Source organism: Erythrolamprus reginae, chromosome 5 (genome assembly GCF_031021105.1).
Source record: "Erythrolamprus reginae isolate rEryReg1 chromosome 5, rEryReg1.hap1, whole genome shotgun sequence".
In the NCBI taxonomy this organism is placed as follows: Eukaryota; Metazoa; Chordata; class Lepidosauria; order Squamata; family Dipsadidae; genus Erythrolamprus; species Erythrolamprus reginae.
Window position 1 is genome coordinate 22,512,363 of NC_091954.1, and position 24,203 is coordinate 22,536,565.

A 24,203-nucleotide genomic window follows, 5' to 3' on the forward strand; every position below is an offset into this window, starting at 1 on the left:
GTTGCTTAATAACGGTCCCTTGTTCTGGCTCTGTGAGCCCAATCTTGGGTACTGGTGATGAGTGTAACTCTGGCCCTGGACTCAGGTTGCTGCTGCTTAACGCCAGGTCGGTGGTAAATAAAGCTCTCCTCATCCGGGATCTGATCCTGGATGAGGAGGCCGACCTGGCATGTATTACTGAAACCTGGCTGGGCCCGGAGGGAGGTGTTCCTCTCTCTGAAATTTGCCCAGCCGGGTTTCAGATATGGCATCAACCTCGACCCCAGGGAAGGGGGGGAGGAGTGGCTATTATAGCCAGGGAGAGCCTTTGCCTGCGTAGACTCATTGCTCCGGAAATTGCGGGTTGCGAGTCTCTCTTGTTGAAGTTGGACTTAGGGGTCCAGGTGCGCTTATTTCTCACGTACCTGCCTCCCAGCTGCGTGTCAAAAGCCCTGCCTGTGCTACTCGAGGAGGTAGCCGGGTTGGCGGTGGAGTTCCCCGGACTCATTGTCCTGGGGGACTTCAACCTGCCGTCACTCGGCGAAACCTCTGGGTTGGCACAGGAGTTCATGGCCACCATGACAGCCATGAACTCCTGACTCAAGTAGTACAGGGTGACTCAAGTAGTACAGACCTGAGACAGACCTGACTCAAGTAGTACAGGGTCCGACTCACGAGGGAGGGCACACACCTGACATGGTATTCCTTTCCGAGCAATTGAGAAATGGTCTGAGACTAAGGGGCTTAGAAGCATTGCCTTTGTCATGGTCAGACCATTTTCTACTACGGCTTGACTTCCTGGCTCCAATCCTTCCCCGCAGGGAGGCGGAACCAATGAAGATGTTCCGCCCCAGACGCCTGATGGACCCAGAGGGCTTTCAGACGGCGCTTGGGGTTATTCCAGAGGCACTCATCCACAGTTCGGCGGAGTCTCTTGCGGAGGCCTGGAATATGGCTGCTGTGGAGGCTCTTGACCGGATTGCGCCTTTGGGACCTCTCCGTGGTGCTAGACCCCGTAGAGCCCCATGGTTCAACGAGGAGCTCCAGGAGTTGAAACGCCAAAAGAGACGTCTAGAGAAGCGATGGAGGAAGAGTAGGTCTGAATCTGATCGAACACTTGTAAGAGCTTTTATTAAGACTTACAAAGTGGCGCTCAAGGCGGCAAGATGCGCGTACCATGCCGCCTTGATTGCATCAGCAGAATCCCGCCCGGCCGCTCTGTTTAGGGTGACCCGCTCCCTTCTTAACCAGGGGGGAGTTGGGGAGCCCTTGCAGAGTAGCGCCGAGGAGTTTAACACGTTTTTCGCTGATAAAGTCGCTCAGATCCGGGCCGACCTCGACTCCAATTGTAAAACAGAGTCGACTGACAATGAGTCAGTCGAGGTGACTGGGGCACGTACTTGTCCACCTGTCTGGGAAGAGTTTGATCTAGTGACACCTGATGAAGTGGACAAGGCCATTGGAGCTGTGAGTTCCGCCACCTGTCTACTGGATCCATGTCCCTCCTGGTTGGTCTCGGCCAGCAGGGAGGTGACACGGAGCTGGGCCCAGGAGATTACCAATGCTTCCTTGGGGAGGGGAGTTTTTCCAACACTCTATAAAGAAGCGCTCCTGCGCCCCCTCCTCAAGAAGCCTTCCCTGGACCCAGCCGTACTTAACAATTATCGTCCAGTCTCCAACCTTCCCTTTATGGGGAAGGTTGTCGAGAAGGTGGTGGCACTCCAGCTCCAGCGGTCCTTGGAAGAAGCCGATTATCTAGGTCCCCAGCAGTCTGCTTTCAGGCCTGGTTACAGCACGGAAACCGCTTTGGTCGCGTTGATGGATGATCTCTGGCGGGCCCGGGACAGGGGTTTATCCTCTGTCCTGGTGCTCTTCGATCTCTCAGCGGCTTTCGATACCATCGACCATGGTATCCTTCTGCACTGGTTGGAGGGGTTGGGGGTGGGAGGCACTGTGCTTCAGTGGTTCTCCTCCTACCTCTCTGGCCAGTTGCAGTCAGTGTTAGTGGGGGGTCAGAGGTCGGCTCCGAGGTCTCTCCCTTGTGGGGTGCCTCAGGGGTCGGTCCTCTCCCCCTTGCTATTTAACATCTACATGAAACCACTGGGTGAGATCATCCAAGGACATGGGGTGAGGTATCATCAATATGCCGATGATGCACAGCTTTACATCTCCACCCCATGCCCAGTCAACGAAGCGGTGGAAGTGATGTGCCGGTGCCTGGAGGCTGTTGGGGCCTGGATGGGTGTCAACAGACTCAAGCTCAACCCGGATAAGACGGAGTGGCTGTGGGTTTTGCCTCCCAAGGACAATTCCATCTGTCCGTCCATTACCCTGGGGGGGGGGGGAATTACTGACCCCCTCAGAGAGGGTCCGCAACTTGGGCGTCCTCCTCAATCCACAGCTCACATTAGAAAACCATCTCTCGGCTGTGGCGAGGGGGGCGTTTGCCCAGGTTCGCCTGGTGCACCAGTTGCGGCCCTATCTGGACCGGGACTCATTGCTCACAGTCACTCATGCCCTCATCACCTCGAGGTTCGACTACTGTAATGCTCTCTACATGGGGCTACCTTTGAAAAGTGTTCGGAAACTTCAGATCGTGCAGAATGCAGCTGCGAGAGCAGTCATGGGCTTACCCAGGTATGCCCATGTTTCACCATCACTCCGCAGTCTGCATTGGCTGCCGATCAGTTTCCGGTCACAATTCAAAGTGTTGGTTATGACCTTTAAAGCCCTTCATGGCATCGGACCAGAATATCTCCGAGACCGCCTTCTGCCGCACGAATCCCAGCGACCGATTAGGTCCCACAGAGTGGGCCTCCTCCGGGTCCCGTCAACTAAACAATGTCGGTTGGCGGGCCCCAGGGGAAGAGCCTTCTCTGTGGCGGCACCGGCTCTCTGGAACCAACTCCCCCCGGAGATCAGAACTGCCCCTACTCTTCCTGCCTTCCGTAAACTCCTCAAAACCCACCTTTTCCGTCAGGCATGGGGAAATTAAACATCTCCCCCTGGGCACGTTTAATTTATACATGGTATGCTTGTGTGTGTGTCTGTTAGTATATGGGTTTTTTTAAATCTTTAAATATTTTAATTAATTGGATTATTTATGATTTGTTTTCACTTGTTGTGAGCCGCCCCGAGTCTTCGGAGAGGGGCGGCATACAAATCCAAATAATAAATAAATAATAAATAAATAAATCTGAAATATGGGTGTCTACCACAGATCTGTATTATAATTCAGACAAACACTTCTTGAATTTCATGTTGTTGATTTCCTCCTAGTATTTTCAGCTTGCCAAATTCATTACAAACTTTCACTCTGTTTTCATAACAACAGGTACACTTTCAAGCTCCATGGCATATGCAACTTTTCCACACTTTCATCCAAATCATATACTGTAAAGTAGTGGCTCCCAAAGTTTTTGGCACCAGGGACTGGTTTCATGAAGATAATTTTCCCATTGAGGAGCATGTGATCTGGATTCCATACATGTACAGCTTTTGCTCTTCTGCCACTCACCTCCAGCTGTGCTGCCCAGTTAACAAGCCAAGGACCAGTGCTGGTCTGTGGACTGGGAATTGGGGACCACTGATGTATAAAACTGTTGAATAGAACAGTTACTGTATGGTTCACCTGAGATCTCCTGCCAGGTTGATCCTGAGTTATTTATGAGTGTCTGTTGTCATAAAAGAGTCTTTCCAGACTGTAAATACTCCCTTGAGCTCTTGGCAACTCCATGGATACAGTTTTCTGTAGCTTTCTTAGCAGCGAGTCAGATGTGCATTGCTCTATTCTGTTGTGGTTGGCTCTGGGCCAGCTCCTGCTCCAAGGACTGTGGGGGTTGATGTGGGTGAATCCTCCCATTGTCAGAAGCCAGTTTTACAGCCGACTGCTTCTGACAGCGAAGCATCTGTAGCAGATAGTGAAAGTGAAGTGGGATCCTCAGAGGAGGTAATGGCAAGCAGCCCATTAGATAGACGCCCGGTGAGTGATTCATCATCATTATCATCACTGGATTTGGCAGAGGAGACATTCATTGATGTACGCAGATGCAGGGCAATGTTTAGGAAAGAGCAACTGAGTAAATACTACAGGAAATAAGGAAGATCACCTGTGGCTGGGCATAAATTAGGCTAATGGGGCTGCTGTTAAATTGTCAATGTTCTTTCCTCTGGGCATGGAAGTTTATCCGTTCGGTGAATGAGAGACATGTACTTTGCATCAGGATTCTCCAAGGACTCTTTAAACTGTTTCCAGGACTTTTGAACTAAATCATAGTTAGGTTTGTGACTTGAGAACTCTTGAAGGAAGGTGGCTGTGACGTCTTTATAGCTGCCTTTTATCTGCTTTGTGTTTGTTTATTGTTCTTCACAGCATTCAAGGCTGTCGCTTTGAAGGTGAGCACTTTGACTGACTAAAAGTGTGTTTGGCTCATATTTTCCTTTCGATAAAACAGTGTTATTGACTTTGCAACTGTGTGTGTTTGAATTACTATTTTTGAACTTAATGGGATGTTTCTTTGACTTTTCAATAGTCCCTACAGCCTTTGAATGTTCTGGGAGGATCTACCATCCAAGTACCTATCAGGTTCAACTGTGCTTAGTAGTTGGGAATCAAGTCAAGATTTGCAAGATGTTGCTAACTTGGGCATCTCCCCTTCTGGAGATTGAAGTTAACACTACTGGGAGGGCATCTGGATTGGAGAATTTTCAGTATTGTCATCTCAATCAAATGCCGAGTGCAAAAAAGAAAAAGAAAAACAACCCACCCTTAAATTCTTCACAATTGTTCAACTCCATTCGAGATGATAATCCGCTTTAATGCACCCTTGAATGAAGAGAGATCCACTGCCATGGCCCTTCTCTCTCTTTCTTATAGGACAGACTAAACAAAAAAGGCCAAAATAAAGCCACTTGGGAAACAGGAAACACCATCATTGGCAGTCTCGTGGGCAAATTGTGTCAGATGAATCAATGTGACCTGGAGGTGAGTTGATAAAGCATTCTTCTCCTTTCCACTTTGGATTGCCAATTAGAGTTTTGACTAATGTCGCTCCTTTTGGTTCGTTCTTTCCATCTCTCAAATAAACTAGGAAGTCAGCCTTACAAAGGAAGCCATCCTGAAAAAGCTTCATGGCTCCAAGACAAACTCGGTGAAGATGATACACTTGTCATCTCTGAAAAGTACTCTGCTCCCAGAATTCATCCCCACTTTCTTGTATTATGCAGAGGAAGGCTCACCCACCATGTCAGCTGCAGCGGTGACAGCTCTAAAGAGATTCAGCACGGAGCACATCACAAGCATGGTATGGAATGTCCTGTCGCTAAAACAAACCTTGCTAAGAATTAATCCTTAAAGCCAATGCTTTAATGAAACATTGCTGCTATTCTCTGCCAGGAAGTCCAGAAGCTATATACCCATGACAGCAAACCTATGGCACATGGGCCACAGGCGGGCACATAAACCGTCACCTGAGTCAGCTCCACCATGCGTGCATGTGCACTACCTGCTCGCTAGCTGGTTTCCAGGTCTCGGCCACTCATGCACAGAGGGGGGCGTCATGAATGTATGCTGGGGGTTTTATGCACATACATAGTGGGTGGGGTGCATGCAGGGAAGTCTCGCACACATGCATGAGGATGGAGGAGCATGAGAGGTATGCACACATGCACGGGGGCAGAGGGAGCACAGGGGTCATGCATGCATGCATGGGGGGTCACAGGGTCACAAGGTGTCATGTTTGCATGCTCAAGGGCAGGGCACTGTTCTGTGCAAGGCCCTTAGAACGAACCCACCGACTCAAAAGACCCTTATTTCATGGTAAAATCAAACTCTTTATTGATAAAAGCACATACAGCGGCAAGCAGAGTTGAAACGGCAAGGGAAAGGGAGTTATTTCTCTCTCTCCAGAGCTAAGCTTCAACATAGTCTAGGAAAGGCACCAAACTCAGCCTAATTGGAATTCCTTAGATAACCAGTCCACTTATCATTTAAACATATGAATCAGCTCCTTAAGATTCCGAGCAAAAATCCTCCAGTGGAGAATGTCTTTTATTGAGGCAGAAATCATGGTTATGAAGCCTTGTTCAAGCACATCCCCACTCTACAACCTCTTCCATGAATGGCGTTGAAATCCCACACTAAATTACCCAAAATCCTTTGCCTTTATACTGCTTGGAAGTGACATCACACCCCAAAGAGGCTCAGGCTGTAAGTTAATACCTTTTACTATGCAACATTGTTTTGCCACTATTGTTGTGATTCACCCCGAGTCTACGGAGAGGGGCGGCATACAAATTTAATAAATAATAATAATAATAATAATAATAATAATAATAATAATAATAATTCCTCTCGCCTTCTCAACCATCTCCTATAGCGAGGGTCAATCTACTGGCTATCCCCTCTAATGTCTTCCTCATCCTCTGGCTGGGACCACTCCCTCATTGTCATATCAAGCCCCCTCTAGTGGTTCCTCAGGCTCACTCGGGACACTTTCTCCCTCACTCTTGTTCTCTGCATCAGCTAGCAACCCCTCTGGCCCAGGGTATCCAGAGGGGCTTGGCTCATCCTTCTCAGAATCTGACATGACCTGAGGTGGACAAGGAGCACTCACAACAGGCACACAGGGGGTGGGTCATACATGCATTGCAAAAGCACACGTGCGTGCTTTTGGCACGCAACAACAAAAAGGTTATCCATCACTGCTATATACAGTAATTTGATAGTTTCTTGATTTTCATCAGCAATTAATTCCATTGTTTCCACAGTGCCTTACATTTTTTATTAAATGCAAGTAGGATGCTTGGCTGCATAGCTAGAGGTATAACAAGCAGGAAGAGGGAGATTGTGATCCCGCTATATAGAGTGCTGGTGAGACCACATTTGGAATACTGTGTTCAGTTCTGGAGACCTCACCTACAAAAAGATATTGACAAAATTGAACGGGTCCAAAGACGGGCTACAAGAATGGTGGAAGGTCTTAAGCATAAAACGTATGAGGAAAGACTTAATGAACTCAATCTGTATAGTCTGGAGGACAGAAGGAAAAGGGGGGGACATGATCGAAACATTTAAATATGTCAAAGGGTTTAATAAGGTTCAGGAGGGAAGTGTTTTTAATAGGAAAGTGAACACAAGAACAAGGGGACACAATCCGAAGTTAGTTGGGGGAAAGATCAAAAGCAGCATGAGAAAATATTGTTTCACTGAAAGAGTAGTAGATCCTTGGAACAAACTTCCAGCAGACGTGATTGGTAAATCCACAGTAACTGAATTTAAACATGCCTGGGATAAACATATATCCATTGTAAGATAAAATACAGGAAATAGTATAAGGGTAGACTAGATAGACCATGAGGTCTTTTTCTGCCGTCAGTCTTCTATGTTTCTATGTTTCTATTATTCCTAACTGGACTTTTGACTGTTTCTCCTATTGGTTGAATCCAGAGACAGGTTACAATAGATCAACTGTGGCACTGCAGTTATGAGAACTGCAATGCCACAGATTTAAAGAGTCTCAGACTTTGAATAGTGGACTTAAATGACAGTATTATTGTTCTGAAAAAAGTATTTGACATAGTCTTTTTCAGACATTAACACTTCAGAAAATAGGTTTGCTAGAAATAGATAATGCATGGCCTTCATTGTGCTATTAACTGCATTTGAACCAGTCGTTGGACTGTTTTGTTTTTCTTTTAACAGCCCTGTAATCCCTTGATTCGGGCTGGAGTCAGGGCAACTGGATGGAGCTTTGACTGGCCAGATCCCCTTCCTGATACCTATGCAGAGTTCACAACAGATATTTTCTCTTTGCACCCTGAGAGAAAAAACATGTAATGCTCCCTAAGATCCAACTTTCAACCTTCTAAGTGGCAGGCAAGCATTTGCACCATTAGGCCACCATGCTACTGAGTCATAGGACTATTGATGTAGGGGAAGAAAGGGGTAGGATAATTAGATATATACATACTTTGATTGAACCAAACCAAAAAAGGGATTTAAAAATATCTAATGTTTAAATAATGTCCCCATTATCCCTTGCACTTTGCCATGTCACGTAGATCTGGAAGAAAGTGGAGTTTAACAATTTCCTGAAATACAGAAAACTAGCATGTCAAGGATTTAAGCTCATTCGAATGGAAGAAAATTTGCCATTCAAATCAAGTTATTGTCATTGCACTAAAAAACCCCAATGGTTTATCTCTGCTTTCTGGCACCAGGTTAAAATGGCAATGAGACGCATTTTCCATCAAGTTAAGAGAAAGTATCAAAGAAATTCAAGGTTGGCAGCTGCAGAAATTCTCTTGGATAACAGTCCCTCACACATGGACTTCATCAATATCCTGTTGGCCAGCAGAAGACTTTCACCAGAAATGCAAACATTTATATTGTCCAAAATTCAAGGCATTATATCTTCTGATAACCATCCAACCAGGTAAACTATATACTGAATGTCATTACATAATATTATACCTAATATTACCTCTCCATGACAACCAGCATTATCCAGGAGGGAGGTGTTTTTAATAGGAAAGTGAACACAAGAACAAGGGGACACAATCTGAAGTTAGTTGTGGGAAAGATCAAAAGCAACGTGAGAAAATATTATTTTACTGAAAGAGTAGTAGATCCTTGGAACAAACTTCCAGCAGACGTGGTAAATAAATCCACAGTAACTGAATTTAAACATGCCTGGGATAAACATATATCCATCCTAAGATAAAATACAGAAAATAGTATAAGGGCAGACTAGATGGACCATGAGGTCTTTTTCTGCCGTCAGACTTCTATGTTTCTATGTTTCTAATGTTCTTTATACCGAAAATGCAAATAAACGAAGCACTCTTTTTTTATAGCAAAGAGCACTTGTCTCCAAACAAACTGGTAATTTGTACAAGTCCCTTATCAGTTCTGTGATACTTAGCTTGCAATGTGAGGCAATTCACAGTCCTTCTTCTTTCACAACTTTGCAACTTGGGTGTCCCCCTGATCTACAGCTAACTTTAGAACACCATCTCTCAGCTGAGGCGAGGGGGGCGTTTGCCCGGGTCTGCCCGGTGCACTAGTTGTGGCCCTATTTGGACAGGGAGTCTTTGCTCACGGTCACTTATTTATTGTTTGTTTGCTTGTTTGTTTATTTGTTTTTTTTAATTTAATTTTATTTATTTGTTTGTTTGTTTGTTTTATTTATTTATGCCGCCTTTCTCCTTAGACTCAGGGCGGCTTACAACATATTAGCAATAGCACTTTTTAAAGAGCCAGAATATTGCCCCCACAATCCAGGTCCTCATGCCCTTATCACCTCAAGGTTCGACTACTGCAATGCTCTCTACATGGGGCTACCTTTGAAGAGTGTTCAGAAACTTCATCTCGTCCAAAATGCAGCCACGCGAGCAGTCTTGGGCCTTCCAAGAAATGCCCATATCTCACCATCACTCTGCGGACTGCGTTGGCTACTGATCTGTTTCCGGGCACAATTCAAAATGTTGGTTATAACCTATAAAGCCCTACATGGTATAGGACCAGACTATCTCCAAGACCGTCTTCTGCCGCATGAATCCCAGCAACCAGTGAGTTCCCACAGAGTTGGTGTCCTTAGGGTCCCGGCTGGGGGGACCTAGGGGAAGAGCTTTCTCTGTGGGGGGGCCAGCCCTCTGGAATCAACTCCCCCCAGAGATTCGCACTGCCCCCAACCTCCTCACCTTCCAAAAGAGTTTAAAAACTCATCTTTGCCGCCAGGCTTGGATTTTTTAGATCTTCCCCCTGAACAATGAATGTTTTCAGTAGGATTGCTGAATGATTGGTTTGATAGGTTTTCTTTTAATTACAATTTAATGGTTGTTTTAATGTATTATTAAATGGATTCATATTATTGTTCTGTTTTGGGACATGCTGTGAGCCACCCCGAGTCCTCAGAGAGGGGTGGCATACAAATCCAATTAAATAAATAAATAAATAATGGGGAAGCCAGATTCACTTAACAACCGTGTTACTAACTTAACAACTGCAGTGATTCATTTAACAAATTTTGGCAAAAAAGTGCAGGTGGTCTTCTTTTTTTTTAACATTGTCTGCTGGAGTCCATCCATGACTTCTTTTGATTTTTTCTCCACCTCTCCTTTTGATCTAGGCAGCTGATCAAAGATGTCATGAAGGATGCAAGGATAAATAATTACCACTACTTCTCACCTAAAGATGGCAGATCCATTTCTTTCTCAGGATTATTAGCAGGTGAGTAATGTGGTACTATTTAATCATGTCTCTAAAAAAATGAGAGAATAATCCCCTTGATATTCAGAAGTATATATGAAGATGTCCTGTATCAATGTGGTAAAAAATGCTCTAGCCAATCAAGAATATGAGCTAAAGTAAAGTTTCTTTTAAAGTTGAAGTCAAATACAGTAATGATGATTTCATGGAATATATCTGGGTAATTTTCTTAGCAATTAAATAAAACTTTATCTTGCCATTATTTTCTGCTAATTTTTTTGCAAACCAATCTAGGAGGTTTCTGATACTCTCCCTCCCAAGTATTAATCAAGCATCAGCACCCTTAGTTGGTTCTATCTATCTATCTATCTATCTATCTATCTATCTATCTATCTATCTATCTATCTATCTATCTATCTATTATCTCTCTCTCTCTACCTACCTACCTACCTACCACCCACCCACCCACCCACTCACCCACCCACCCACCCACCCACCCATCCACCCACCCACCCACCCACCCACCCACCCATCCATCCATCTGTCTGTCTTTATATCTATCTTCATCACTATTTTTCAATGATAGGTCTGTTTCTCTCTGTCTCTGTCTCTCTGTCTCTCATCTTTCTCTCTCAATGAATATGCTACATGCCATAATCACAAATAGTATTTGACCTTCAGAAAATGAAGGTCAATTTTATCCCTAAGTGTACTGCTATGGTTATTAATGGAATAAAATAACCACAGAAAATACATTTTAAATATACAGTGATCCCTCGAGTATCAAAGGGGAAAGGGGAAACCCCATCTTCAGCTCCTCGCTGCTGCTGTGCTGCGGAGCAGATCAGCTGCTGGGCGGCCGAAGGAACCTTCCCTGGGTCTTCCCGCCGCCCAGGCAAAGGGGAAACCCCAAGATCGCTTGCCGCTTGCCGTTGCCCGTCACCCGCCCACCCAGCCGCTCGCTTGCCGCTTGCCCGTTCACCCGCCCACCCAGCCGCTCGCTTGTCGCTTGCCCGTTCACCCGCCCACCCAGCCGCTCGCTTGCCGCTTGCCGGTTCACCCGCCCACCCAGCCACTCGCTTGCCGCTTGCCAATTGCCCGTCACCCGCCCACCCAGCCGCTCGCTTGCCGCTTGCCGGTTCACCCGCCCACCCAGCCACTCGCTTGCCGCTTGCCAATTGCCCGTCACCCGCCCACCCAGCCGCTCGCTTGCCGCTTGCCCGTTCACCCGCCCGCCCGGCTGCTCGCTTGCCGCTCGAGAGCAAGAGGGGGAGAGATAGAGAAAGAGAGAGAAGGAAAGAAAGAGATGAGAGAGGGAGGAAGAGAGTGTGAGAGAGGAAGAAGCAAGATAGAGAAAGAGAGAGAGAAAGAAAGATGAGAAAGGAAAGGAGTGACGTCATCGGGTGGAAAAATCGCGATATAGCGTTTCGCGAAGCTTGAGAACGCGAAAATCGAGGGATCACTGTATAGACTCCTCTCTAGGATTTCACCATTTAGAAATCCTAAATAGTACTTTTATGCAAAAACACTTCCAGCGTGAGAGAGAGTTTGATATTTTACTTGAGATGGATTTCAGTGCTCTAGTAAAACACTCTGCCATGGGCTGCACATACCCTGAACTCCTTTTGTCAAATTTCACTGCTCTTATCAATCCTTCACCCACTCTAGAGAGACAGAACTTATAAAAGATATATACAGTGGTACTTCTACCTAAAAACGCCTCTACTTAAGAACTTTTCTAGATAAGAACTGGGTGTTCAAGATTTTTTTGCCTCTTCTTAAGAACCATTTTCTACTTAAGAACCCGAGGAAATTTGAGAGTGGCACGAAGGCACAGCCAGTTTCCTGCCATTCTCCCTTTAATCACGGCCATCTTGGACTTTTCTGGGCTGGCAGAGGAACCTTTCGGTAGCACTTAAGGAGGCTTTGGCAGTCCAGAGCCAACGGAAGGGTGCGCATGCTCCTCCTCGCCGCCTCAGAGTCCCTCTCTTTTTTTTAAGCCTTAAAGTTTTGGATTTTTTTAATTCCCCTCACCTCACCTTCCTCTTTTGGCAGCGAGTGTCCTCATCCTCTTCTTCCTCCTCCTCCCCTCACCCAAATTCCAAGCTTTTATTTCTTTCCTAATGGGTTTGCACGCATTATTAGCTTTTACATTGATTCCTATGGGAAAAATTACTTCTACTTAAGAACTTTTCTACTTAAGAACCTGGTAACGGAATGAATTAAGTTCTTAAGTAGAGGTACCACTGTACATTTAGAAATACTCTTAAAAATTTACTTACCATGTGATATTCATGGTGCCATTTTCCACACAACCCTTGTTTGCAGGCATCTAAAATAGTTTTAAAAATTGCTGCTGGTATTAAAATGTGTTTTTCCCTACACTACAATATATACATCCTATGTGGTTTTCCTTTTAGGAAAGCTTTTGAAAAAGTGATGGAGTTCTTATTTGCTTTATAAAACCTCACAGCAACCTTTATATTCATTATTGTCTCCATTCCCACCTCTTTAGCCACTGAAGACGCATCTTCTACTTTTGGTGTGGAACTCTTATTCTCAGATTTTGGTTTACTTCAAAGGAGCACCACTAATTTTGATATTGAAAGTCACGGCCACCACCTCCAACTAGCTCAGGTCAGATAGTTTATGTAGTTGATCAATGTCTCTTCTGTTATTGAAGGCAATTTGTTAACGTATGTGCAGAATAACCCTTGAATAGCAAGGATATAGACATAGAAACGTTGTATTGGAGTAGGTATGAATAACCATTCAGCCACACACAGATACACTAACGTAAGTGAAAGTTTACTTTAAGAAATAGCACAATCGAATAAACAGTCCATATCATACACAGTCAGAATAACAGTCCAAAGAATATCAAATAAAAAAGTCTTCTTACCAGTTTTCTTTGTCAGTTTAGCTACAACATAGAATGTCTAACAAAACATATTAGAGAGAAAATATCAGAGAGAGCAAGCTATGATCAGAGAAAAAGAACATAAGGACTCTGTCCAAACACAGTTGTTAAGATTTCTGCTAGCTACCTAGCCATCACCTTCTGGCAGCTACTTAGTGTCCCATTAAATTTCTACAAGATGTATTTCTATCATAAAGTCATTCCAAAATTTTTCTGAACGCCCTGAATAATATCCATACTCACTAACTAGGAACCAGATAGACAATTGATTGCTCAGATATCATCCAAGCTGCTTTAAAATTAATATTATTATTTTTAATTACAATTTATTGCAATTTAAAGTGCTTCATTAGCTATGGAACAATGATGCAGATTTTTTTTCAAACCAATTTACATTGCTCCAAGTGACATATTGAGGATGATATTCTAGAAGTAGACTGGAACAACATGTCTTTTTGATCATATTAAATATCATAATTTAATGGCGATGCTTGTACTCCTGTCACTTGTTTGGGGTCTATCTTCCTTATTTTGGATCCTTCCAAATATTTTGGGTCCCTGTTTTTATGAACTCTACCCACCATGGTATAGTTCTAGATGATGGGAGTTGAAATCCAAGGGTTTGTCTAGACTAGGGTTCTCCACACCTGGCAACTTGAAGACTTGTGGGACTTCAACTTCCAGAATTCCTCAGCCAGCTATGTTAGTTGCAGAATTCAGTGAGTTAAAATTCACAAGTCTACAAGTTTGGAGACACCTGGTCTAACAACAACTTGAAGAAAGATATCCTAGTTTTCTACCAAAGCCTTTCATTTGCTTTAGTCATCAATAGTTTCTCTACTAGCAGGGGGAATCTAGCAGGCATTAGCAGAAGACCTAAATGGCCTTTAATGGGCTAACCTGGTAGAAATTTGGAAACAGAGGTACATAACCTTTAAAAACATACCAGAATATATATAGAAAAAAACCTGTGCATCAGAGCAATGGTGGCGCAGTGGTTGGAATGCAGTACTGCAGGCTACTTCTGCTGACTGCCAGCTATCTGCAGTTTGGCAGTTTAAATCTCACCAGGGTCAAGAGTGACTCAGCCTTCCATCCTTCTGAGGTCAGTAAAATGAGGAGCCAGCTTGTTAGAGCCAGATATGCTGACTGTGTAAACCGCTAAGAAAAGGTTGCAAAGCATTATGAAGCAGTATATAAGTCTAAGTGCTATTGCTATCATACTTTCTGTGCATCCTGCAGGTGGTTGTTGAAGCAAAAGGGCTTGAAGGATTGTTGGGTGGAGATGCAACTGAGGAACAAATCGACTTTTCAGCTGGCATGTCTGCCAGTTTGCTTGATGTCCCATTGCGGCCAATGGTCTTCTTTGATGGATATTCAGATCTAATGTCGAAAATGTTTATGAGCTCAGGAGAGCCTTTGAACGTGCTTAAAGGGAACCTGCTCTTGGTGGATCATCAACAGGTATTAGTCCCATAGGATATTTATGACAACTCTAAAATTTATACCTCATTAAGAATAGGAAATTTTTATATCTGTACTTGGAAGTAAGCCCAATTGAACTTAGATTTATTTTGGAATGGTTGTGCACCTTTAGTGATTGCACTGACTATGTCCAAGGCAACTTAACTGTAACAGAATATTATTGCTCCAGGCAGTTCCACTTCAATCTGGATTGCAAGCTGTGATTACTCTTCAAGTTGGACTGGGCTTAGATATTTCAGCTGATATCAACATGAATATGTGGGAGCAGGAATTCAATACAAGTATTAAATCAAGGTATGTGAATAGGTACCAATTTCACCTCTAAACCATGGGAATGGGATAGAATGGATTGAGGAATAGGAAGAATAGAATATAAATCTTTATTTGGCCAAGTGTGATTGGACACACAAGGAATTTGTCTCTGGTACAAAAGCTCTCAGTGTACATGCAAAACAACAAAATAATAATAAGCATAATAACAAAGCATAACAGTGATATCAAAAGAGAAGGTAATAGAACAGATGAGAGGAATAAAAGCAATAGTTATCCTATATGGGTAAATATACTTAGACATAGGTATATGGGATTGAAGTGTTCAGTAGTGATGATACAAACTGTCTCTGTATCTAGTTGTTTTGGTGTGCAATGCTCTGTTGTGGTATCCTGAGGGACAAGTTGAAACAGTTTATTGGGCAAAGTTCATGAAAGTTATCTGACAAAGTTCATGAAACCAAGTCTTTATACTGTATCCACTAATGAAAACGTATAGGAAGAATTTTCTGGTTATACACTTATTATTGATAGCAATTTGGTCAAATAGTCATTGATAGCAATTTGGTCAAGTGGCTGCCACTGCTGAGATATCATTATTTATCATGGAAGTTTTCGCCAATATGGTGCCCTTCGGATGACCTATACCAGTGCTCTTGAGAATTCCTGCTGAAGAACAATATGTCATGGTTCCAAGCAAATCAGAACTCTGATACTAAGTTTTTCCTCAAAGAATTTATTGGATACATAATATCGGCAAAATCATATGCAAAACCAACTTCCCATGGTTTCAGTATAAGTCACATTCCCCAAAAGTCACAGGTTATGTTCGCCAATTAGATTAATTGGCGGGCTCTCCAGGCACTAGAGATGACCTTGGTTCTCACAAGAAAATTCTGTGTTTTGTCTAGCCACGCATTTCATCCTCCTTCCCCCTCCCCACTCTGTGTGGCAACTGAGTAATAGAAAAATGGCTTCTCCCAGATTCAATTCGAAGTTGACACCATACTTGTATGGGAATCTGGGAAACTTTGTCCAACAAATGGGGAAATGTACAGAGTATTAAGTGTCATTCCAAGGAAAATTTACCCTGGCAATGACATAGTCAGCTACAAGGCCCACTTTATTTTTAAACTACTTCTTCTCCACATTTATATTCAAATTGATCCAACAGTAAATATGAAAGATGGCCTTACAGGATTGGCCATATCAGAGACACAATTTCTTTGAATATCAGTTGCTGGGTGACAATAAGAGAAGACTGATGCACTCATGGTCTGCTTGGTGATCTCCATCTGGCCATTATGAGAAGTAAAAAGTAAAAGGAGTCCCTGTGGATTTTATTCCACTAGTCATTGCTGACTATAGGCAACAGTGTTCATTTTCCTTTCAAGGCCATTGAGCCTGCGCTGTCTGAAGACATTACCGTGGTCGTGTGGCTAGGATGACATTGTGGCTTGCATTGGCTGCCGATCAGTTTCCGGTCACAATTCAAAGTGTTGGTCATGACCTTTAAAGCCCTACATGGCTTTGGACCAGACTACCTCCGGAACCGCCTGCTACCGCATGAATCCAAGCAACCGATAAGGTCCCACAGAGTTGGCCTTCTCCGGGTCCCGTCGACTAAACAATGTCATTTGGCGGGCCCCAGGGGAAGAGCCTTCTCTGTGGAGGCCCCGGCCCTCTGGAACCAACTCCTCCTGGAGATTAGAATTGCCCCCACCCTCCCTGTCTTTCGTAAACTACTCAAGACTCATTTATACCACCAGGCATGGGGGAGTTGAGATATTCCTTCCCCCTAGGCCATTACAAGTTATGCATGGTATGTCTGTGTGTATGTTTGGTTTTATAATAAGGGTTTTTAGTTGTTTTATTATTGGATTGTCACATGCTGTTTTTATCATTGTTGTTAGCCGCCCCAAGTCTATGGAGAGGGGCGGCATACAAATCCAAGTAATAATAATAATAATAATAATAATAATAATAATAATAATAATTTTTAATTATTCATTTATTTATTTATTTATTTATTTTTTAGATTTGTATGCCGCCCCTCTCCGCGGATTATTATTATTATTATTATTATTATTATTATTATTATTATTATTATTATTATTATTATTATGACAGCACGGAACACTGTTACTTTCCCACCACTGAAGTGGTGCCTATTTATCTACTTGCATTTGTATGCTTTCAAACTGCTAAGTAGGCAGGAGCGGAGGTAAAAATGGGAACTCCTCTTGTCCCGTGGCGCTCAGGTCTCAAACAAGCCCAGTGTTTTAACCACCCCACTACCCCATTATGGCAAATACCAAATTGATGTTTATTCTGATCCGGCAGGAATCTTCTTACATTTCTGTAAATTAGAAAGCAAATTAAAGGGGAGAAAAAACAAAAAGTGTCCCTCTGGTGTCAGTATTGATCTGTTCTTTTTCTCTCAAATACAGAGGTGCTATGACTGTTGATTTCCAAACAGAAGTGGATACTTCCTTCTTTCAAGCCACACTCAAAAGCCAATCAGACATAGAACTGGGCACAAACGTTGACATTCTTGCTAGGCTTTCTTTGGGCCCTATGCCCATGTGTCTTCAGCTTGCAGAGCAACCAGTTTCTTACAGGTAAACTAGATTTAAATTTTAAGGCAAGACACTATGGTGTCCAAAACTATAATTTAATTTAATTTAATTTAATTTAATTTAATTTAATTTAATTTATAGGCCGCCCAACTCCTGATGGACTCTGGGCGGCTTACATAATAAAACCATATACTGTACAACAATAAAACCCCTTTCCAAAAACATTCATCATTTCTAGGCCAGAGCATAGTGCCATAGCTCAACAGCCCCAGGCCTGCAGGCAAAGCCATATTTTTAAAGCCTTCCAGAAGGCCAGGAAGTAATCTTAGACATTGCTATGAATACTGCTTTACTTTGCTTTAAAAGTAATCGCCTAAGTAATTATGACCTTCCCATTGTGAGCACTGCAGCATGCGCTGTTCCTGACTTGTAGCCATAGATCAGTTGAAGCATGCAATGTCTATCCCAATTGCCAAAGAACTAAACAGGCTCTAGCACATGTAAGGATCACCGCAGATCAAACTTCAAAACAGGTTCAGTCCAGATGCTAAACCACCTGATTTTGTCAAGAAATTTCATGGTGTAAATTTCAAGAATACAGTATTAAAAAAAACCCCAACCCATAAAATTCTAAGCCAAATGGCAATGAGGAGTTCTTGATTCTCTCTGAGCTTGGTGGTTTTCTTGCAGATGTTTCATTAGCCAAACTAGGTAACATCAACAGCGTTAGCAAGGAATGGGGTTTGCTCTCAGTTTATATTCTAGAAGCTTGTCCTGTCAGTGTTAGTGAGGGTGATTAATTAATTAGTTAGTGAGGATAGATTAATTTCAAGATTAACATCAGACCAACAAAGTATAGTGTCTGAGCAGCAGTCCCTTCGGGACTGGGCGGCACAGAAATATTAAACAAACAAATTAATAAAAAAAAACACCCTGTTTTGCCTCAGAGAATTTCAAAATAAAATACTGTACTGTGTGTCTATAACAGTGAGCTCATAATAGGGCAACTCTATCAATATCAAAATGCCACTTAAATAGTTGAGCTAGTTTCAAATTAGATTTTGATTTTCTTTCTCTCTTCCTTACTCCCATTCTTTTTCTTTCTCTTTTCCTTCCTCTCTTTTTTCTATCTGTTTCTTTCTCTTCCTCTCTTCCTCTCTCTCTCCTTCCCTCTCACTCTTTCCCTCTCGGTTTCTGGGCAGGTTTGAAAAACTCTGAGTTGATGATGATTTTTAAGTGAGCTCACTGCTCAGCTTAGAGGGAACTATGGCCTTGACTATATGCACTTTTATTGGCAGGGTAATGTCTCTGCTTTTTAGTATGCTGTCCAGATGCTACATATTAGATGAGATTAATTTCATGTATGTTTCACTTATTTCCTCCTTGCAGGGAAAAATTCTTCATCTCTGAATCATCTGCAAACTACAGCACTCATGTTCGCAAAGGGAGATCAGGTACGATACCTGGGCATGGATTTCCTTTCCATAGAGCCAACTCTGAAATGTGTAAACTCCTGCTTGCAGAGAAAAAATAATAATAAAAGCAGTGTTGATTTGTTATATTGCAGGCTCACTGGTCCTTTTCTCTCCTTTCATATCTGATCTACGTTGTAGTTTTAAAATGGGGAATCCAGAGCCTTATTTTAACTGGGAGGATAAAACAAAGCCAAATATCACACAAAGCAGACTTGGAATCTTTGAAGCCCATCTATCCAATCCTTGGTCGATCTGTGCTGCAATGGTCACACCTATCACTAATCTACAGAAGCCTATAAGTTCCTTCCTTTCATAATATTATTTCAAAACAGCATCGCTTCACACAGCTTGATTGTATAAAAATGCATTTTGTGCATACTCCATAATACCATTTCCCAATGTTTTTATTTCACTATTCTGGCTTTTGGTATTTTAAAGACATTTGGCATTTTTAGTTAAAACTGTTCAAGTGAGAAAAACGTATTCCTGAAACTCCAGAGGGACATAATTTGGCTTGAAGTTTTGATGAAATATGAAAATTCATGCATTTTCATCGAAATGCAGAGAAATTAAATGGGTGGAAACCTTAAGAAATCCTAAGGAAAAGTCTGAATCCATGCCATCTAGATTTATGTTTATAATACTGGCACAGTATTCTAATTTTAAAATCATTGTAATGAATTCATTATTTCTCAGTGGAAATCACACTCCCAGATGTAATTTCCACAAATATTAGGTCAGTTGCATTTGAATTCAGGAAGATAATTCCTCCAGCAGCTGAGTAATAATGCTTCTATGGAAATGTCACATTTCAAATTGAGACCAATTATTGTCTTCATGCTTGGTTTTCCACTATAAGTAGGACACTGGATGGATTTTCTTACCATCAATCTAAAATTTTATAGATCAGGGTTGTCAAACTCAAGGCCTGCAGGCTGGATAAGGCCTATAGGGTGTTTAAATCTGACCCACAGGGCCATGTTGGAAATAGCAAAGGATTGGGCCGTAGTGCCTCTGGCAGCCAAATGGACTGCGGGGACCAGACATGCCCCCCATGCCCATTTTTGGCATAGATGGCCTCCTGCAATATCTTGTTGGGCCAAAATGGGGCACGGGCTAAGGATCTCCACATAGCCCATCTTTGGCCTACATGGCCCCCTGCAGCACCCTGCTGACCAAAACAGGGTATGGGGGGCTCACAAGCCCACCCACACCCTATTATTCGCCTGGATGGCCTCCTGCAGCACTCTTTGGCCAAAACAGGGCATGAGAGGGTCTCACACAGCCCCTCATGCCGTCCTTTGGCCAGCAGAGTGCTGCAAGAGGCCATCAAGGCCAAAAATGGGGCACAGAGGCCTCAAAGAACCAGAGGCACCACAGACTGGTCCGTTACTATTTCCACAGGTCAGATTTAAGCAGGCCATATCTGGCCCATGGGCCTTGAGTTTGATACCCACGATCTACACCCTTGTTTCACCTGTCTTTCCAGAAATACTGAATATTACTTCCCATTAATCAGTTGCGTATGGATGGAGGACTCTCTATTTAGAATAAAGAATCTCTGCTTCTTTTGAATTTTTGGTGGTGGTGATGTCTCCCCCACCTCAACTAACACTTGAGGATATTTCTTGAGGTCTATCCAAGCTTCAATATTTCACAGCATGTGATATATCCTATACAAATTCCAATATTCCATATAATCCCTTGGCAATTTAGCTTTAGGCTGATCCTTCCATGCCACCGAAATCAAACATAAATGGCCCTATATCAATGACCATTCAGTCACTTTAAGTTACTCATAGTTTGTATTCCTTCTTTTTATAAAGAAAACATTAGTCCTTTATGAATTGCCCATTTTCTTTTACAGAGTTAACATATCTCTTCTCACCCCCCAGCCCCCAAATAATAAAAATAATAAATACCATTAAAAATCCAAATCTCATATTTACAAAAGTCTTACATATGATAATATTCATTAAGTTTACAACTCTTCATTTATTGGATTTGTCTGATAGCATTCCCCTGAATGGAAGCCAGAGACAAAAAAATCTGTCTTTAATAAAATGGTTTAACTGGACTCTTCTGCCTATTTTCATGTCAGTTGAGACTTTCTCTCCCTGGTAGCAGTGATATAAATGGACAATTGTCTTCTGGGGGCTATTGGAGTGGGTTCACCTAATGTTTACTTTGCCCAGAGATCTTCAAAGGGTTGAGTTAACATGAAGGTAGAACATTTTACTTTGATTTTGCAACAAACTTTTCAATGCTTAGTACTATTTTGAGAAACAGGTCTCTGGATCATGTCCAAATGGTTTAAAAATAAGAATAAATAGAAGGTGGGGGCACAAAAAACTTTGTTAGGGAAAAATGGCTGAGACTATGACAGACTGAGGAAATAATAGCCTGGCCAGGGATAACAATTCTTTGTAAGGATGCCAAACTCTTTGTGTATGGACCATTGAAGCAAGAGTTCTATTTATTATATTGGTACAGGTAACACCCTAATTGTTAATGGAACAAATTCAGGAACATTCTGAGTTAAAGAGAAGAAACATTCCCAACATTCCCACATACAAATCTACTTTTGTGTTACAAAAGTTGCTGAAGTGTGAGAATTACCTTGTCACTCTCAGGCTGGTCTTGAAAATAACACTCCAGTTAGTCCAAGAGGTGACAGTTTGAATTCACAAATGCAAGGTTAAGAGAACATACTTGCCACTTGTGCCACATCCTCACTCATTTTGCTTGGAGTGGTTATTAAGAGGTCTACAAGAACTGATGTCAAAATTGTCACCAGATTCTTTTTCAGCCCTTAAAGGTCAAATGGAGAGTCAAATATAATTTTGTTGATAAAATTGCATTCCTTACAAAAGAAATATTCAACCAACAATTTCCAATAAGGAGTTCAATGTTACTGAGCAACCAACAGACCCAAGCAACTGAGAATGGGAAGAGAACTATGGGATCATTGATCAAACTAAAAATACTCTTGTTTTTTAGTGTTCAGTGACATAAACCCTGACACAACATAGTTTGGCATTCAGAAACTGTTTTATATACAGTGATACCTCGTCTTATGAACTTAATTGGTTCCAGGACAAGGTTCGTAAGGTGAAAAGTTCGTAAGATGAAACAATGTTTCCCATAGGAATCAATGGAAAAGCCAATAATGTGTGCAAGCCCATTAGGAAAATCCAAAACATTAAGGCTTTAAAAAAAAAAGTGGCGGGCAGACGAAGCTGAGGCGAACAGAGTGGGGGGAGAGAGGGAGAGGTAGCAGTCCCAAGCAAGGTGAAAAGAGCCTCTCTTGAGCTCCATGGGTCTTTCCCTCCTGTTTTTTCCCACCCCGCTCTGCTCATTTTCCCCACATCTTTCTCCTCTCTTGAGCTCCATGAGTCTTTCCCTCCCGTTTTTGCCCACCCCATTCTGCTCATTTCTCCCACACCTTTCTCCTCTCTTGAGCTCCATGAGTCTTTCCCTCCCGTTTTTGCCCACCCCATTCTGCTCATTTCTCCCACACCTTTCTCCTCTCTTGAGCTCCATGAGTCTTTCCCTCCCGTTTTTGCCCACCCCATTCTGCTCATTTCTCCCACACCTTTCTCCTCTCTTGAGCTCCATGAGTCTTTCCCTCCCGTTTTTGCCCACCCCATTCTGCTCATTTTCCCCACACCTTTCTCCTCTCTTGAGCTCCATGAGTCTTTCCCTCCCGTTTTTGCCCATCCCGTTCTGCTCATTTCTCCCACACCTTTCTCCTCTTTTGAGCTCCATGAGTCTTTTCCCCATGCAGTTTGGAAGGGGGGAGTTTGTCGCTGGGATTCAAAGCAGCGCTGGCAAAAATGAAGGGAATCGAGGAACCTCAGGGAAATCCCGGCGGCTGCTCGGGTTCGTAAGGTGAAAATAGTTCGGAATAAGAGGCAAAAAAATCTTAAACACTGGGTTCGTATCATGAAAAGTTCGTATGAAGAGGGGTTCGTAAGATGAGGTATCACTGTACTTACATTGATGGCTCTAATGCATTTAGCCCTAAAAGCACATTTTCTTAGATCCAAAACTATTTCTATAAGGTGGCAGAGTAAACATACATTTGGCTTCAGCAGAGAATCATGCTCCACTCTTTGCAACCCCGTCTTGGGGGAACCTAAGTCCAGAGTAGAAGGCTGCAAAGATTTAGGTAGACTCTTTTGAGGCTAGTGATCAGGGTGGATTTCATTTAAATCAAGTTGATTATGATTTAAATCACTAGTAAAAAGGCTTGATTTAAAAGAGCTCAATTGAAATCATAACTTTTACAGAGTGTCATCTCTGTCCTTCAGCAGCTCCTCCTCTGACCCATTGTTGATTCCCCAACAGTCCCAATATTGAAGAATATACAGCCTCATGCTACATAAATTTTATTTAATGCTGAATAAACTAAATTATTAATGTATCTTAAATGGAAAACTACCTTTAGATAGATTTTTACTCCAAAAGCCTTTTATTAAAATAAATTTGATAAAAATAAAAAAAATCCAATTTATTTTTTAAAAAATCTGTTTGAAATTAACAAAAATATCTGATTTTGATTTTTTTTAAAATCATCAATTTTATCTACCTTGCTGGTGATTCTACTACAAATGGTGAACAGAGCAGATGAAAATTGTTAGGAAAGAGAAAAACTCCATAGCTAACATAGGCATTTTTTGCTAATAGATTCACAGCAGCTTTCAATAATTTGATAAAATTTAAATGACATTCATTGCACCAGTCCCTTTTGCTTCAATGGATTAGCATTCATAATTCAAACTCAGTTTGACACACTCAAGAGGAACAGATGAAGTGAAAACTGGATCCCAAAGGCAAGAATTTTCAAATGCTCTTAAAGATTTGGATAAGTATTTACATTATAATAAAAGAACTTGACTATAGCTAGGATGAAAGCTCTTATCGCAGCATTGCGATACGGGGAGGATCAGAAGGAGAATTCTTTTTTTTACCAACAGTGACGTAACTGTTGGGAAATGAATTTTATTCTTATCCTCCTGTTCTCTATCTTGAATTTCTACTGGCTGTTGACTAAGCTGTTGTGATGAAAAAAGAGTTAGATAAGGCTGAAGGAGGAGGAGGAGGAATGAAACTAAAATTGTAGCATATAAGCATGTCTGCTATGAAGCTAGAAGACAGAACTTATTAAAGGCCATGATGCCATAAAAGGAATGAGAATAAAGTGAATAGTGGAATAAAAGGAGATAAAAGGAAAGTGGACACAGAGAAGGGCAGCATGTGAGATTAAAGGAAGCCAAAGATCA

The 24,203-nt window shown here is 42.4% G+C and overlaps 1 protein-coding gene across 1 annotated transcript in view; it reads left to right on the top strand.

Annotated features, from left to right (window-relative positions):
* LOC139167592 (microsomal triglyceride transfer protein-like) overlaps positions 1 to 19,002 on the top strand; it is a 37,524-nt gene extending 18,522 nt beyond the window's left edge. The window contains exons 10-18 of the mRNA XM_070752213.1: positions 4,856 to 4,963; positions 5,070 to 5,282; positions 8,200 to 8,414; positions 10,110 to 10,210; positions 12,705 to 12,826; positions 14,352 to 14,573; positions 14,764 to 14,888; positions 17,315 to 17,485; positions 18,833 to 19,002. Coding sequence (XP_070608314.1) covers positions 4,856 to 4,963; positions 5,070 to 5,282; positions 8,200 to 8,414; positions 10,110 to 10,210; positions 12,705 to 12,826; positions 14,352 to 14,573; positions 14,764 to 14,888; positions 17,315 to 17,485; positions 18,833 to 18,977 — 1,422 coding nt within the window. The 3' untranslated portion in view covers positions 18,978 to 19,002. The remainder of the gene's footprint in view (positions 1 to 4,855; positions 4,964 to 5,069; positions 5,283 to 8,199; positions 8,415 to 10,109; positions 10,211 to 12,704; positions 12,827 to 14,351; positions 14,574 to 14,763; positions 14,889 to 17,314; positions 17,486 to 18,832) is intronic.
* Positions 19,003 to 24,203: the final 5,201 nt, after the last annotated feature.